General features: G+C 39.6%; 1 protein-coding gene across 7 annotated transcripts in view; it reads right to left on the bottom strand.

Moving 5' to 3' along the window:
• Window positions 1-16,958, bottom strand: part of DMD (dystrophin) — a 1,602,346-nt gene that overhangs the window by 135,567 nt on the left and 1,449,821 nt on the right. For 3 of the 7 annotated variants that reach the window (XM_069463914.1, XM_069463915.1, XM_069463917.1), the window contains exon 1: window positions 5,244-5,348. The exons of the other annotated variants lie outside the window; for them this stretch is intronic. In XM_069463914.1, the coding sequence (XP_069320015.1) occupies window positions 5,244-5,263 (20 nt within the window). In that variant the 5' untranslated portion in view covers window positions 5,264-5,348. Of the gene's footprint in view, window positions 1-5,243; window positions 5,349-16,958 lie in introns of those variants that run through there. 7 annotated transcript variants of the gene reach the window in all.

Raw genomic sequence — 16,958 nt, 5'->3', positions numbered from 1 at the left:
ATATCCTGCACCTGACTAATATATCATACCTTCCCTCTTCCCATTACTTTTAGAATTTTTTTTTAAACTCAGTACTCTATACACCACTATACCCCTTCCTATATTTACTAAGGCCTGAATGAAGCGCTTACAGTTCTCTTCCATCTCTTGAAGAGTGGTTGCCCGGCTATCAGCTCCAGTCACAAAAAGAACAAAACACCTTTGTTCTTCATTCAATTACATGAATAAACCCTGGAGAGATAACTACATATACTTTTCCTTACTTTGGCCCATCTACATAAAACACCATAGCATCGTATTTCCAGTTTTCGGGGATTACATGACAGGCTTTCATACAGTAAAATGCAGCTCTGAAAGATATTTTGGTATTCATATGTACAGCCTATTCATAATCTCTTTGGGGGAAGGGTCCGGGGATAGAAAGAAAAGAAATAGCTTAAATTTGGGTACTTCCAGGGGACCAGAAAGTACACAGGCCTCACACAGAAAGAGGCAACAATGTCAAATGGGCTCAGTACATGTTTTGAATTTTAGAGCTCTGCACCCTACTGGCTGTGAAATTTAGGGCAAGCCTGCTTGCCTTGGAGAGTTAAATGATCAGTTGATATAGGGAAGTGACATGCACATTTTGGTGCTCAATATGTGGTCACTTTTGTTATGTGGGCCCCAAATTATCATCCATTAAAAGCAAACCTTTTGTTGGTTGATTACAATATAGATGTGGATCCAAATGCAGTTATGTCAGTCAAACCTAAGAAAGACTTTTCCTCATGAGCAAAATCAACACTCAACAAATTATCACCTATGTTTTAAAAAAATAAGTAAAAAGGAGAAACATTTAAGGTGGCTTGATAAATTATAATCATAAATCTCACAAAGACATATGGAAATTACCCAAAGTATGCAACTTCAAAGACCATCCCTGTGATATTTACCATTCAATGATGGAACAGTGAAGGCTACTGAAATCAATTTGCAAGAAAATATTCACTTGTGAAGTGCTGTTTCACTCTCTTCCAAATATGTTCATTTCTGTTTTACTTTTCTACAGAGACAAGTCACATTTGAGAAGGGCAAGAAGGGCTTACCAGTTGAGGAAATGTATCAAAGTGCCATTCAAGTCTTAAAGAGCAAGAAAAGCAGAAGGTGTGGTCTCTACGCTTTAGGGGGTTTTAGGAAACCCCATGACCAAACCGATTTATGATATGGAGAAGGGGTGGGTGGGGCTGGTACTTTATATGCACAGCACAAGGAGGCTGCAGCTTGCAGCTTCATGGAAAAAGTGGTGCTTGTTCTTAGGCATTTTTTAGCTCAGAAAGTAATTGTGTACTAATTCCTTACACAAGTGCAGATCAAGGAAAGCTTACCCTCTATTGAGATCACCCTGCATTCAAGCCTCCCCCATTTCCAAAGGCCATCCAGATGTGAGCACCAGGAAGAGAGGAAGGGAGAATAGGGGAAACACACATGTGCTTACATGTATAGGCCCTCACTAGGCACCCTGCATTATAGCAATGTCCCATCTCCAGGACATTTGTTAGGACTGTAGCATCTTCAATAGATCTGCAGAAAAACATTTGGCTGAGCTGATAAACCTGATCAGACACAGACAGAACTATCCTGAAAGCCACCATCTGGAATGGACTTCAAATTGGAGGAACATGGGCAAGAAATAAATTTGTACCAAATGCAATTCTAAAAGGAAAGAGAAATGGTGCATACAATTTACAGAATCCCACATAGAATGAATGAGAGCTTCAGGTAGCTCCCCACCTCCAAGAGAAATCTCATGACTGTTGACATATCTACATTTCTACCTTTTTAAGGAATTTATTTTGAAAATTAAAAATTATGGAAAAGGTTTTAAAAATTATTTTTTAATCCATCAGTCCTTAGCAAAACTGAAATTTCCTTTATTAGAAGACATAAGAAATTCTAAGCCCTCAATTCCATCCCTCATTTGTGAGTTAAGATACTAGTTCTTGATAGGTACTATCCTCCCAATCTCCTGTGGTTCTGGGAGACTTGAATAACATAGATAAATGAGCTCCTCAAACAATTCCAGAAGTCAACCTTTTTCCCCTCCAACACACAAAACTTTTATTTCTAAGCAATGCAAAGTAACTAGAAAAACAGACTTAGATTTCACCTTTGCAGTCTTAGTTTCACTTCAATTGCAAACCAGTACTAAGCAAAAGAAGTGAGTACAAGTGGAAAGAAGAAAAGAATAAAAGGGTGTGACTAATCCTCAAAACTAGAAAAATAATCTTGTAATCATTTAATGTTAAAAATGCTTGGAAACATAGCTGAAAGGGCTTCAAATTTTTTGGTAACTATATGATGCACCAAATAGTCACTTCACTGTATGTGGGTATTTTCTACCTGTGATGAATCCAAAGCCTTACTGGGATGCATTTAACACCCCTGCAAATAGATAGGAAAGATAAATATGGACTGGATGAAATAGTAAGCACAAATTTGCATAATTCATATCTATATTCTATTTTGCAGGACAAACCAATTTTTTGTCTGTGACCAACTTAGATTTTATAGCTGTGTCTCTTACTCTGTGCCCGTCTTCAAAAACAGTAGAGAATTCTCAGTAACTCCATGAGAAGCAGCTCACACTTACCTGGAATATGCAGACAATATAGCAAAATGTGCTGTGCTAGGGAGGTGAGATTGGAAGGGTAGGTGGTAATTGGTTGTTTTTTGGTAATTGTCTCTTTTCTGCACTTCCCTCTCCACATTGGAAACACGCTCCCCATATACCATATCCAACCGTAAAGGAAATTCTGAAACCTGTTCACACATTAATGGGTACATCTTTGTTCTGCCTTCCTGAGAACAATAATGTTCCACATAGATCACACACAAGTCTGTATGTACATTATTAACAGAGAGATCGGCTTCATAAATAACCCTTAAAAAGGTCTCTAAATCTTTAAAAAAATGTTATTGATTTTGGCCCTGCTGGTTCCAAAGCCTGGCATCAGATAAGCCTCTCTGAGCAGTCTTTAAACTAAGATTTCCCTTCTTTTTTTATTTGTGCAAACCACAATAATCTCTTTTTTCTCCTTTTATTCAAGGCTGTGATAGGAACCTGATGCAAATTAAAATATAAAATCACTGACTATGACAAAAGACCCCAGCAACACCTACTTGTCAATAAGAAGAAATTAAAGCATTACTCTACTGAGCAGAGGGCTGACCTAATTTCCTACCATACAATTTAAATTTTCTCTCACCTTCTTTAGTTTCAAGTAGTGTGCAAGGTTATTATAACTGCCTCAGAGCTGTTCCTGCTGTCAGTGCTGGAATAATCAGACTTATTGGAATTGCTTTTTTAGTTTCTTAAAAACAAATATTAAACACTTATAAAAAGTAACAAATATCTACTGTTCTCACTGGGGAAATGGCAGTTCCCTAATTAAAATAAGATTTCTTTTGCCACCACTGTTATTTGGTACTGAAAATATTCCGAACAGTTGTCCTTTTTTTTTTTTTTTTTTAAATGTCTTTCTACTACTTCCCAGGGAGGAAACTAATCGCTATGCAGTGATGATATAAAAAGGTAGCGTTCTCTCTCTTGCGATTTGCAGAGGATTAGAGTTTGGCTTCATATATAATCTAGAGCCCATTGATCCACACACACAAATGATTTCCCTTTAATCTGGGGATCAGACTCTTTTTCTAGAGGAACCTTGGCATTTGCATGCTGAATTGTTGAACTTGGCTTGCATTGCTGGAATATTGGCAGGGTGGGGATGGGAAAATGTATTTAAAAGTTTCGGCTACTGTGGGGCAGGGGTTTAAGGGGGTGGGTGTCAATCTAAGCATCAGAAATCCTACTCTAGTTCCCATTTTTTGTTCCCTGGGATATTTAACATTTTATTCTGTTTGGCTCAAGCCAGGGCAAAGACGATTGCCTTGGTGGTTGTTCCAGCTGTTACTTGTCCTCTGTTCTATTTGCTTTTCAAGGTTTAACTCCCACCCATCCTCAACTTTGGCCAAAGCAATTTCACTTCAGGGTCGTGCCCAATCCAAGATCAAACAATGATGAGTGAAACCAATTCCACGGTGTTCAAGGGTCAGAGACCTTTCATATAACCATGTTGTTTCATGTGCTTCTCCAAGAGCAACTGTGTCCTCCAAAGAGGGGTTTGGAAAAAGGAAATTAAAATATCTAGGCAAAATAAAAAGGGTAGTGGGGGTAGACAAGGAAAGGTGACAGGGATAAAGAAATAGAAGGAGCAAATAGAGTTTATTGGTCAAGGAAGAATGCAGATTTCACTTAAGGACACCACTTAAAGTTTACCACTTAAATCGAATGGATTTTTTTATGATGTTAAAGCAGTTTACAATTAAAACTATGTCTGCCTCAAGCAACTAAACCCCTTCAATTTAAGCTTCAAACTTACTTCAAATTTAACTGAGATAAGCAAAGTGTCCTGCCCTATTCAGTGCCCTGCTCGGATTGGGAATGACAAACTTTGCTTAAAGACGAGCACAAACACCTGGAGAAACGCGAGAGAAGGACACCCCAGAAATGACTCTACACTTTACCCCAGAGGGCAAAACAAAAAGAAAAAGCTCAACCAAACAATACCCCCACCCCCAAACCCTTGATCCTCTCTCTGTGCTAACAAATCCTTAACTTCTGGGCTTTAGCTGTTTGTTCTTTCTTTCCTGATTTCTGCAGGTCTTGGGGCATGCAACGAGCACGGTAGAAAACGCAGCGAGGGAAATGTCAGTTGGAATCCTCGGAAGAAATCAGGCAGAAAGTTGACCTTTTGGCACTTGCAGTGCAATGGAAGGTAGAGCCGCGCGCGCCCCTTCGTTCCGCGAGGTCGAGCGGCGATTTAGAACAGCCTGCCTTGCTCACGTCCACACCGGCAGCCTGGAAAGGAGCAAAAAGCTCCCTCGGCCCCAATCCCCGCGTGAGAAACGCTCTGTCCCCTCTGTGTAAGGGGAGAAATGAGCTTTTTCTCTCCGAGCCCGTCCCAAAGCTGGGGGAAGAGGCTCCCGGCGGGCGAGCCGGGCGCGGGGGAGAAGCCCCGGGGGCGCACCTGCAGCGGCGCCGCGGGGACCAGCGGGAAAGCTTCCTAGACGCCCAGCCGCTCGGCGCCGGGGTCCAGCCGTCGCGTCTGTCCAAGTTTTGGCCGCTTCTGCTTGCCCCCTGCTCGCGCCACAAGTGCACGGATTGCGGAGACTGGAAGGGGCCGGGGCCGGGATCCACTTACCCTTTGAGCTGTTCCCTCATGGCTGCAAAGGGCTCCGCGGTCGGGGGCGGGCGCGAGTGGAGGAGTGAGCTTCTCAGAGCCGCCGGGCTCCCCGAAAGTCGAGCGCCGCTGCCGCCGCCCAGGCTCGCAGCTGAAAGCACTGCGGAGAAGCGGGCGCTGGCGAGCGGGCGGGCCAGGGAGGGGGCGCTGCGGGCAGACGGGGCGGGACTGTGCCGGGCTCCGCCCCCACCTAGCGACCTGGGGACCCGGACTCCCTGAGACCGAGCAGTTGGGGGTTTCAAAACAAAAAGGAAAAAGAAGAAGAAAGAAAGGAGGAGGAAGGCAATTTAAGGTAGAACCAGGAACCTGGGAGCCGCACACCGTTGTGCTAGCACCCCCTTAAAACCTCCAGCAAGACTACTTGTTGCCTAAATAAATGACCTAGGTGCAAATGACCTCATCGCAGATAATTAAGTGTAGTCTCGGAGTTTTCTTTTTAAAAAATGAAAGAAAAAAAAATCACACACATAATTCTCACTGCCACCTCCCCCTCAGTTGAAGATTAAAGTGGCAGCGCGGTAGCGACATGAAATTCCGGTTAGGCTCATCGTGAGCTAAATGAGATTCTTAAGAAGCCATCGTATTTGTATTTGTGATGTATCAGTGGTTCTCAAAATGAGACCAACAGTATCGGCATCACCTGGGAACTTCTTAGAAATGAAAATTACACAAGCCCGGCCAGACTTACTAAATCAGAAACTCTGAGTGCACTAAAGTTTAAGAACCACTGAAATACAGACTCTCTAAAGAACACACCACTACATCTTTTTAGTATTCTTTTAGGAAAATCTAGAAGGAATTTGTTTCCAGTGGAACATTTTATTGGAAAAGTTACAGGGCCTGGGCAGTTGAAATAATTCTAATTGTAGAGTTTTCAGTATGATGATACAGGTTAACTACACACAATTATTTCAAGCTTGGAAATATTCCAAAAAGAAGAAAGCCTTCATTAGCACAAGCATTTTCCACAACCTCCGCATAATGTCTTAGATTAGCATCCAAAGAGTATCTTATGATAAACTCCATTAATGTTTTCATTGTCCTTCTTTGGCCATTTATTTTGTTGGCCTGCTTTTGTTTTTATTTTCTTTCAACCATTTGCTTTTCACTCTCTGTTCTAGTTGATTCATTCCACTTCAGTCTACAGTTTCAACATGTTCCCCTTTTTCTTTTTAAATATCTCCTTTTTACTCAACATTTTTTCCCCTAGAATGTTTCAGCTGAAAGAACTGCAGACACCCATCTCCCTTTACCATATGCTACAGCACCGGCAAAAGAGGCAAAAATAAAGTACATGGACAAAAGCAAAAGGGGGTGCCAGCGTTCTTCATTACCTTTGACAAACCAAATAAAAAGGTAAATGTTATCACTAAAGATATGTGCATGTAGGTATGATAGGTATTGCTATTTTAAAGCAAATATGGCACTTTTTCTGGCATTGTAGCTCATAAATCGAGACTTATTAGTGTTGTCCTTTAGCAATTTTGAGCTAGTGAGTTGTGAAGGCAGCTGCTATAATGGTCTGTGGGGGGCATACTAGGATTCACTTTGAGTGAAGTTGTCCCTTGGTCTAAGAGTACATTTTAGGTCTGCTCCTATCTTTGACTGAGAGAGAGGGATTAGTGTTCAGTGATGAGGAAGTAGTGCCCTTTGCAGTTAATCAGTGACAGTAATCTCTGTGTCAATGTGGCAAATCACTTAAATTATTGTTTATGTTTATTCCAACGAAAAGACAAACCTCCTGGCATGGACATTTACAAATATTAGAAACCAATCAAGTAAGGATTTGCAACACCTGTGTAGTGAGAGGTGGTGTCATTCTCGTCCTCTTCTGTTTTTTTCTCTGTTTGTTTGTTTTATACTTTTAAATTACCTGCTCAAGATTCAGGAGTTCTGATATGCTTCTCTAAAATATAAATGCTCAAGTCTATTTTCTCAGCGTCCAATTAGAAAACTACTAAGAATAATTCATCGAAAAAAAAAAGAATGGAAAATAATAAATCACTATTCAGATTTTTTTAAAAATTTGACAGATGGCAATCCTCAAAAATACATCTTTAAGTTCTTTTTTAGACTGGAGTTATAGGCACTTGAAGACTTGTTCCCAAATCTTGATGTCATTTTAGAAATTAAATACTGAAAGTATTATTGAGAAATGACATGGGTATCACACTGACTGTTTTGTTGTCAATTTTAGTCAGATTATGAATTTTGCTTATTAAAGAAAGGCGTTTAGAAAAGAACATAATTGATACACCTTCATTTCATATGTAAATTATGTAGTGATGCCATGTATGATAATATCTTAATCGCTTATTTATAGTAGTAGCTGTTTCTTCTTCTTCATCTTTTTCTTCTTATTATTATTACTATTTTGATGTAAACCACAGACATGAAAAAAGCCTGCAGCTCTGTCACCAGAACAAACAAGTTGAAACCTACCATGAGCTACTTGTCCCCAGTACCACTGGCTAGAATGTGCTGTTGCAAGGATTGGCACTAAGGAGTCTGGCTCCAAGGTTCATATTCTTAGCTACTCTGATGCACTGCCATGGAGAGACGTGGCTTCTTCTCTTGTGGGAAAGGTCTGTGTTTTGTCTAGTGTACTCATAGGCAATCTCACTGATGGCCAAGAGCAGAGGAGAGTAAATTTGCTAGAAATAGGGGTAAAGAAGAAATGAGATGAGATGAGGTCAAAGAAGGCAGTCCAGGACGTTTGCCCACAGCCAAAACTCTAGTCTTTGAACCACTTAAACTTTGTGGGTACCTTAAAAAAAAAGGACCTCTCTGACCTAAGGGACTGTGCTAGATACTCCCGCATTCTTCTCTCCATCTCTATTCTCTGTCCTTCTCCTCTGCTCTGTGCCCCAGGAGGCTGGACCTCTGTGGAGGGAATCAGTCAGGCTCTCCTGCCCTTTGGCTTCCTTTTGCTTTCAGCCAATGGGAGGCAATGATGAAAGGCCTATGGAAGGAGATGAAAGGGCAGGAGGAGAGTGATGCCTGGGTATTTATTCTCCAGGCTCCCTCCTGCTGGCCTCTGGCCTGGCAGCAGCTGAGTTCCTTGACCTGCAGCCATAGGTCTTACTGCGAGGTCCTTTCCTACATCAACGGCATTCTGCAGGTTCCTCAAACTATTCCCTCCCCTTACCCCTTTGGGCAAGTGTTTAGCATTTTTTGTTCTTTCTCCTAGCCTGCCCAGACCTTTGTAAATAGCCTTTTCATTATACTCTCTTCAAGTATCCCTTTTGAATATACCAACAGTTTCTCCCAGGACCCTGACCAAACAGGGACCTACCCAACCAAAGCCATCCTCTGGGGCAATACATTGGGTGCTGGGTGGGGATTACTAATAAAGGAGAAAGCCAGATCCCTCCGTCAGAGCTGAAAAGCAGACTAGACTCATTCATTGGACAAATATTAGTATAGGCCTCCTTCTTGGTAGACCCACAAAGAGCTTCTGGCCTGTTAAAGGTAAAAGCAAATCAATAATTATAAATGGTGATGGCAGCAAGTGTGAAGGTAAAGAGGCTGCCAACAGCTTGTGGTTTCCAAGAGCTTTAATGTTCTGCTTGATCCTTTGGAGAGAATGTCAAGATAAGGGTTGGAGAGGTGGGCAAATTGAGAAGGGCTTAGTGTGACAATCCAGAGTTTGACCTATATCCTGAAGGGTATGTGGGGAGCTTTTTAAAGAAGAAGGAATTTAAGCATGAGCACGGCTCTGTCATTTAGAAAAATCACTCCTGCAGTGATGTGGGGGCTCGATCACAAGAGAGAGTCTGGAATTCAGAGACCAGGTACAAGTTTCCTGCAATATGATGAGGATCTGAACTATGGCAGTGGCAGAGGGGGTGGAGAAATGGTAGAATAAAGTATAAATTACAGGAGCTTTGGCTGACAGGTTGTACGACTAGAAGAGAGGGAAGATCTAAGGCAATAGTCCTCAACTTTGGCCACCTACTGGAATCACCAAGGGAATTAAAAAAAAATTGGATGCCTGGGTGCCACCATCCTGATATTCAGATTTAATTGGTCTTGGGCATTGGGATTTTTAAGGCTCTCCAGGTGATTCTAACACGCAACCCAGTTTGAGAACCATTGTCCTTCAGTGACAACCAAGATGGGATAAGTAGCATTCACCAAGCTAGGAATTCCAGGAGGAGAGGATAGAAGAAGGTCAGGGGAGAGATGATGAATTCAGTCTTGAACATGATGAGTTGGAGGTGGCAGTGTGATGTAAAATGAAAGTATCCAGGAGAAGCTGGACATCTGAGTCTGGAGCTTAGAGGGAAGACATCTGGACAGGAGCTACAGATTTGCAATGTCAGTGTTGCAGGGGTCTTGGGTTTGGATCAGCCCATCGAGTGTGAAGGTATGAAGGGCCAAGGGGAAAGGCCAGGCTGCTCCCACCTTCCACAAACACATCTTTTTCCTTTCTAGGCTGCTTGTGGTTTCAATGTTAGCCTGATGTTAACAGTGTAAAAATGAGGGCTGGGAGCGGTGGCTCACGCCTGTAATCCTCGCACTCTGGGAGGCCGAGGCGGGTGGATCGCTCGAGGTCAGGAGTTCAAGACCAGCCTGAGCAAGAGCGAGACCCCGTCTCTACTAAAAATAGAAAGAAATTATCTGGCCAACTAAAATATATATATAGAAAAAAAAAATTAGCCAGGCATGGTGGCACATGCCTGTAGTCCCAGCTACTCGGGAGGCTGAGGCAGTAGGATCGCTTGAGCCCAGGAGTTTGAGGTTGCTGTGAGCTAGGCTGACGCCACAGCACTCTAGCCTGGGCAACAGAGTGAGACTCTGTCTCAAAAAAAAAAAAAAGAGAAAAGAAAAACAAAAACAGTGTAAAAATGAGGAGTAGAACAGGAAAGGAGAAAGACAAGGAATGGTTTACACTAGGCATTGCCTAGGGATGGCCCTGAGGGACTCTACCACTCTCTAGAGTCCAGCTTCCCTCTAGCTTTAAGAGTCTTCATCTGAATTGCCTTTTGTTCCCTAACTAATTTTAAGTGTAACCTACATCATTTTATAATACAAAAATACGTTTGGAGTGTATATATTGCTTCAGTTAATCACAATGCATATTTTATGGTAAAATATCAACATTTGAGTATCCAGTAAACGCATAAGAATCCCACATTTCTCTTTGCATGGTACAAGTACTGGCTATGAACACTGAATCAGACATCTAATAAATGCTTACAATGATGGTGAATCATTGCTAGTTAGGGCAAATACCATGGCATACTATACTAATTAAAATATGTATAACAATCACTAGATCAATCTGAAACCAGCATCTTCTGGATATGAGAATATCCAGTCAGTTCACATTAACCAGCAAATGAAGAGGCCTCTACATTCAGACACAGAGCACTTCACACCCACACAAAAGCCTATTTTTCCAGGCCCTTCCTCTGCAGGGAGGCAGGGTAAGCCAGGCTGAGGAAAGTTCTCTGAGCCAGCTGCCATCTAAACCAGAGATTTCACCAGACAGGTTCCAGATAAAGTCGAGCTCTGCTTCACTCTCATGCAGTTCTCTTTTAATAAGATTTCTCAAAGCTTCACAGAGCCACCTATATCAAGCCAAACATCTAAAAAGATGTGAAGTTTAGCATCTTCACTAAAATAAAGCCACACTTCATTAACCTCACAGGCTGGAAGTTGCTTCATGGGAAAGAATTCAGTGCACCTATTAGCCTGCCAGCTATAGTGCTACCCCATGTATATGACCCTCACAACCTCTTGCTAAAAAATGGATCACTGGTTAAGGTGGTTCAAGTATATCTGACTACAGCATTCCTGGTCCACCTTAACAGCAGCTCAAAGCTGTAACTATTTGTCTGCCTTTCGCAAACGATTGTGCCAAATGACAGGAATTTCAAAACTAGGCAGAAATTCTTACACTCTGCATAATCTCCCTTCCTCTTCAGCTACAAATAAGGCTTTGTATTCGATTAGACTCACAGCAGGTGAAAACCCCAATTAGTGAATTCATTCTGGGGCCTCTTTCTACCTTCCTCCCACAAACCACATTTAAAAAAAAAAATAGAGAAGTCTCAGTCTTTTCTCAAATCAGAAGTAAATTAACCCTTTGATCTACCCAATCAAACCATTTACTGCATAAAGAATTTTCACTAAAAAATGGGAGGATGTTGAAAGATTCCTCTTTGACTTCATAATGGGGGTTACACAAAATTCTATTTTACCAGACATTATTGTTTTCTTCAAATCCATAAATGCTCTCAGATTTTCTGATCAATCTAGAAATTATAGTTTCTCTTTCTACCTGAAACTCACAATGCCAATATTATATAAAGAATGATTAATGGACAGTCTGCTACAAGGGAGAATTGCTTTTAAGTTATGTTCTTATTTTGGTGTATTTGAAATGAAAAAATATATTAAATTTTAGTTTAAACAGTATGCTCTGGCCTCAGGAAGTACAAAAAGTCTATATTTCATACTTTGTAAATATTTATTTGTCAAAGAAAATTCATCATTGGACAAGGATAGAGGTTTGGTTTGAACATTAAAAAAATCAAGACAGCTTTAGTTCTTAGAGTGATTTACTTATACTTTGTCAATTGCTTCTCAGGAAACAATTCACAACCGGTTTTATTTATGAACATATGATTAAAAAGGAGCAGCTTTGTCTTTTTTAATTGTTTTAGTCTTGTCACTTTTCTTGAAACAAGTCATAGGACTTATTATCTACAAGAAAATACTGAACATATATCAAATAGTAATGGAGCTTTTAGAAGTAGTCATCTGTTACTGTCAGAGGTTCATTTCATTTTGGATCTTTTTAATTAAAATGCAAAGTTCTACATACATGTCTGCCTAAATTACTCCTTTCTGAAACATTCAAATTTCATAAAAAATGTTAAATGCTAATGTAACCATTTTTAATAAGTATGGTTCTTGAGATTTGGAAAAAAGTAAACAAAGGAATTACCATTCAATTAAGCGAACAAGGAGGTTACCCTAAGTTGAAATAGATAAGGAAAATGTAATATTCAAATGCTACAGATGAAGACACCAGTTTTTTTTCCCTTTGAGATGAATATCTACAAGAATCACACTCCATCAAAAGCAGCTTCCTTAACCTTCATCAAGCATAGCTATATATTATAGCAGAGGCATTAAGGTAGAAGGGCAGATCTTTCAGATCATTTCTGTCCCTTAGGGGCGAGTCACTTAACCCCTTGGGCACTTTTGTTGACTCATCTATAAAATTCGGATAATACTGCACAGGGCCATAGTGTGGGTCAAAATGACATAATGACTCTGAAAGCAACTTAAGGCTCGGGAATGCTGTGTTAATGCAAAGCAGTCTGTAATGCAGGTATGACTCCTTAAAAGAAAACCCAATATGTTCAGGAATACTGTTAGGAATAAAACACGAAATAAGTTCAGCACAATCACTTTAGTTTTTCATTTTAGGCTGTTGTGTGAGGGAAAATGAGAGGTCTAAGAGTTTCAGTTCTTCCTCTAGCAATTTGCAAAAGGAAACTTTCCTTTTTTTGGTTTTTACATTGAAGGACTTAAGCAGGTAAAGTTAATTTTTTTTTGGCAAGATAAATCACTAACCACAGCTTGGCTATCATTCTTTGGGGCTGAGGTTAACATATGAATACTACTCACACATGTTAAAAGGTGTATCCACGTTCATATTGTCAGAGAGCAAAACCCTGGAGTAGTGAGGGAGAAAGTGAGTATTGATTTGGTGGGAGAGAGGGGAGAGAAAAGATCTCCTTCCTACACCTAGATGGAAAAGGCCTCCTGGTGGCAGGTCTTGAATAGCCAGCATGTGGTAGGAATTCCACACAAAGACAGGAATCCATAAAAGGGGAAATGGAGGTAAAAACCAGTTTAACCCATTAATGATCCGCCAAAGGCTGAACCTTGTACTCCAGCTCTGGCTTATTTCTGTCACAGCATTTTTTTGAAAATGAAAGGGAAACACAGATGCAAAGAATTTTAATTTATATACAAATTTCCAAGCAACATTTTTATATGCTGTACCTAGACTAAGTTTCTCCATTAAATATTCCCCTATATTAATTTCCTTAAATGGCTGCAATTGTATTTATGGAACACTTACATATATATGTCTTTGCTTATCATTCAAACTCTTCTCATTTTTCTTTACTGTTAATAAAAACGGGGTGGGGGAGAGGTCTTTGGAGATTGACATGCAAATATATAAAAATTTCAACATTGCAATCAGGTTCCTGTACTACAGGGATCCAAAGGAAGCATGGCCTTGTCCTTAAGGAGCTTACAATCTAGTGGAGGAAGATACACTCATACATGACTAAACACAATATCAGACTGATTATAATAAATACAGAAATAGAGAAATAAAAAAGCAGCAAAAAGGGAAAGGTGATTAGTTTGACCTCCTGGGATTAGGGAAGATGCATTTCAATTAATAACTAACTAAGCTTAAATCACCAGGTTAGTTCCGAAACCAAGTTTCATGTTTGTTTTTTTTTTTGCTAGTGTATGAAAAGCTGAAACAAGTTTCTTAAATTGATTCTGTGAGCTAATCTCTCATATTAATAATTTGCTAATACACAGTTTCTTTTTATGTTAACATACTGCTGTGTTAGGATATCAATTTATGCTTCTTAGAAACTCAAAAAAGTATTGGGCCAATATTAGATTTTATCTCTTGGGAAGGATAATTGGCAGAAAATACTAATGTCCCCATTAGGACATCAAATCATATTCTTTAGTTAATATCAACAAGACCTTAGTGTGGAAGTCTAGGTTCTCACAGCTTGACCTGCTCTCACCCCGTAGAAGCTGGCGGACAAACATTTGGAAGCCTCTTCTCATATGATGGGTAGAGAAGAAAAAAATGGGCATCACCTATACTTTTGAATGTCTTTCTTTGAAAATAGAATTAAATTTGGGGTTGGAAGAAACAAGAATGGAAAAGAGGGCAGGGATCAGACTGGGAACACATGCCAAGGAGACTATTAATAACACCCCAGTTAAGAGAGGATGAAGGCCTGAACTAAGAAGGTAGCACTGGGAATTGGTGGAGAGGTTAAATTCAAGACAGGTCACAGGATAAAATCAATGCTACTTTTAAGCCAGTTTGATGTGAGGGCTAGAGGAAAGGGAAGAGTTTAGGATTTTTGATAATGGCAACATTAGCTGTGGATTCATATTTGTGTGTGTACTATGTATGTATTTATACTTCACATTGCTCCATAAAGGCTTTAAGGCAACTTATAGCAATGTATAACTTTTAAAAATTAATAAAGTCCAAGAGTAAGGAAATAGAATAAAACCTGAAGAAGAGAGGAAAAGTTAGAACATAGATCTGAAGATCATAGGGCTTTATATAGTTATTAAAATTTTGCTATGCACACCCACCGGAATGAAAAAGACAAACAATGCAAAGTGTTGGGAAGGATGTGGAGCAACTCGAACTCTCATGCTTTGCTGGCAGGAGTGTACATTGGTACAACCACATTGGAAAACTGTTTGGCAGAATGTGCAAAAGCTGAATGCATGTGTACTCTGTGACCCAGAAATTCCACTGCCCTCAAAGGAATACATATGTATATTCATCAAATGATATGTTTTAGAATGTTTATAACATCATTATTTATACCAAATACCCATCAACAGTAGAATATATAATAGATTACAGCATATTCACACAGTGCAATATTATACAGCAATGAGAATGAACAATCCACAACTTCATACAACAGTATAGATGAATCAGTGTTTAAAGGAACACAAAAGAGTTCATGCTTGCTGCGCAGTTTCATTTACATAAAGGATAAAAACAGACCAAAACAATTAATAGTGTTCAAAGTCAAAATAGTGGTTACCTTGGAGGGTGGGTAACAATTGGGAGGGTGCACAAAGGGACTTCTAAAGCCTAATAATAATTCTGTTTCTTCATCTGGATGCTGGTTATGTGAGTATGCTCAGATTGTGAAAATTCACAGAACTGTACGTTTAAGTTTAAGCCTTTTTCCTTTCATCTAAGCTATTTTTTTAAATTGACAAAATTGCATATACTTATTGTATACATGTTTCAAAATATGTATACATTATGGAATGGCTAAATTGAACTAATACATACATTACCTTACATATTTATAACTTCTTGTGGTGAGAACACTTAAAATCTACTCTCTTAAAAAATCTACTCTCTTCGCAATTTTCAAGAATGTAATGCATTGTCATTACGTATAGTCACCATTTTATATAACATATCTCTTGAACGTATTCCTCCTAAGTGAAATTTTGTGTCCTTTGACCAACATGCCCCTAAATCTTCTTATTGTCTAATAAACATCAATAAAAAAGTTTTTAAAAGCTAAGTATAATTTGGCTGTGGGTTTTCTAGATGCCAGAGCAAAAGAAAAAATATAAAAGGAAATACAACCTATTTTGTTATTCAGATTATTGATAAGGAGAAAAGAGCATAATTCTTTAAGTGAGGCAAAGCAGAATCTAAGTTCTGAATGACTTAGATTGAATAAAATTAGATCTGAATAAAATTATTGCATGGATTTTTCAGATGAGAGACATTGCATGATGTTGACTTTCAGCAAAATCCCTTCAGTAGTTGTTTTCACAGTGTCCCTCAACATACGCTGAGTATGTGATGCCAAAGTACCCCTGAGTTGAAGAAATCTTATGGGGGCCAAGGCAAAGTGGTCTCAGAATGCAACTTGTGATGGCCCCAAGTAGGGATAAAATCTGGTACAGTGTTTTTCAAACTTCAGGTCCATTCGTAGGTCAGGAAATCTCTATAGTGGATCAGTACAGTATTGTTCTTAATGACATAGAACAGAATAGAAAATATTAGATTGTATTATATAGTAAGAGTAACTAATGTTTTGTGAAACTTTTCTTTCAGTCATACAAACATAGATAGAAAAAGATTTATAGATATAGATACCTGTGCATGTGTGTGTGTGTGTGTGTGTGTGTGTATTTGTACTGGGATGATATTTAAAATGTAATTTCTACAGTGGATTGGTCAAAAAAATGAAAGTTACAGACCCTACTGCATAAAGAAATAGATGGACTGTATGCCTACTAGACAATTATGCATCATTATAATTACTCTAGACTAGGATTTGGAAGTAAATTGGGGGCAGTTTGAAGTTCTATTCCCTGGTAAGGGCTAGAATATTATAAGAGAATGGAGAGAAATTAAAAGATTCAGAAGGGAGAGCAAGCTGGGAAGGTATTCATCAAGTCTGAAGTTCTAGCCACATGAAGTGCTACAGGGGCTAAAATATGCTCCAAGTTTTAGGGGGTTTCTTTTCTGCCAGCTGTTCGTTTGGGTGGATGTTTAGGAACATACTAGGAATCACTCAGCCTTTTCGTTTTCTTCCAAATGGCATGGTGCTATTGTCACATTGCAGAAGGAAAAACATTGCTGGTAAAAGTATTGTCAAGGGAAGTAACAGGTAGAGCTCACACTACTATACACAACTGCATGTTGCCTGTCTGAGCAATACACTACAAAACATAAACTGAGAAATAATCCTTCTGCTCCTACCCTGCAGTGGGACCTCATTCGGAGCCCTTGCTAGTGTGCTCAGGGCTAGGCCAACAAATTGGCATTGTGTCTGCCTGATAGAATTAGTAAAATTTTAGGGCTGGATGGTCTCCATTCTATTTAAT

This window comes from Eulemur rufifrons, chromosome 30, assembly GCF_041146395.1.
Source record: "Eulemur rufifrons isolate Redbay chromosome 30, OSU_ERuf_1, whole genome shotgun sequence".
Classification (NCBI taxonomy): Eukaryota; Metazoa; Chordata; class Mammalia; order Primates; family Lemuridae; genus Eulemur; species Eulemur rufifrons.
This window is presented reverse-complemented; position numbering and strand designations above follow the sequence as displayed.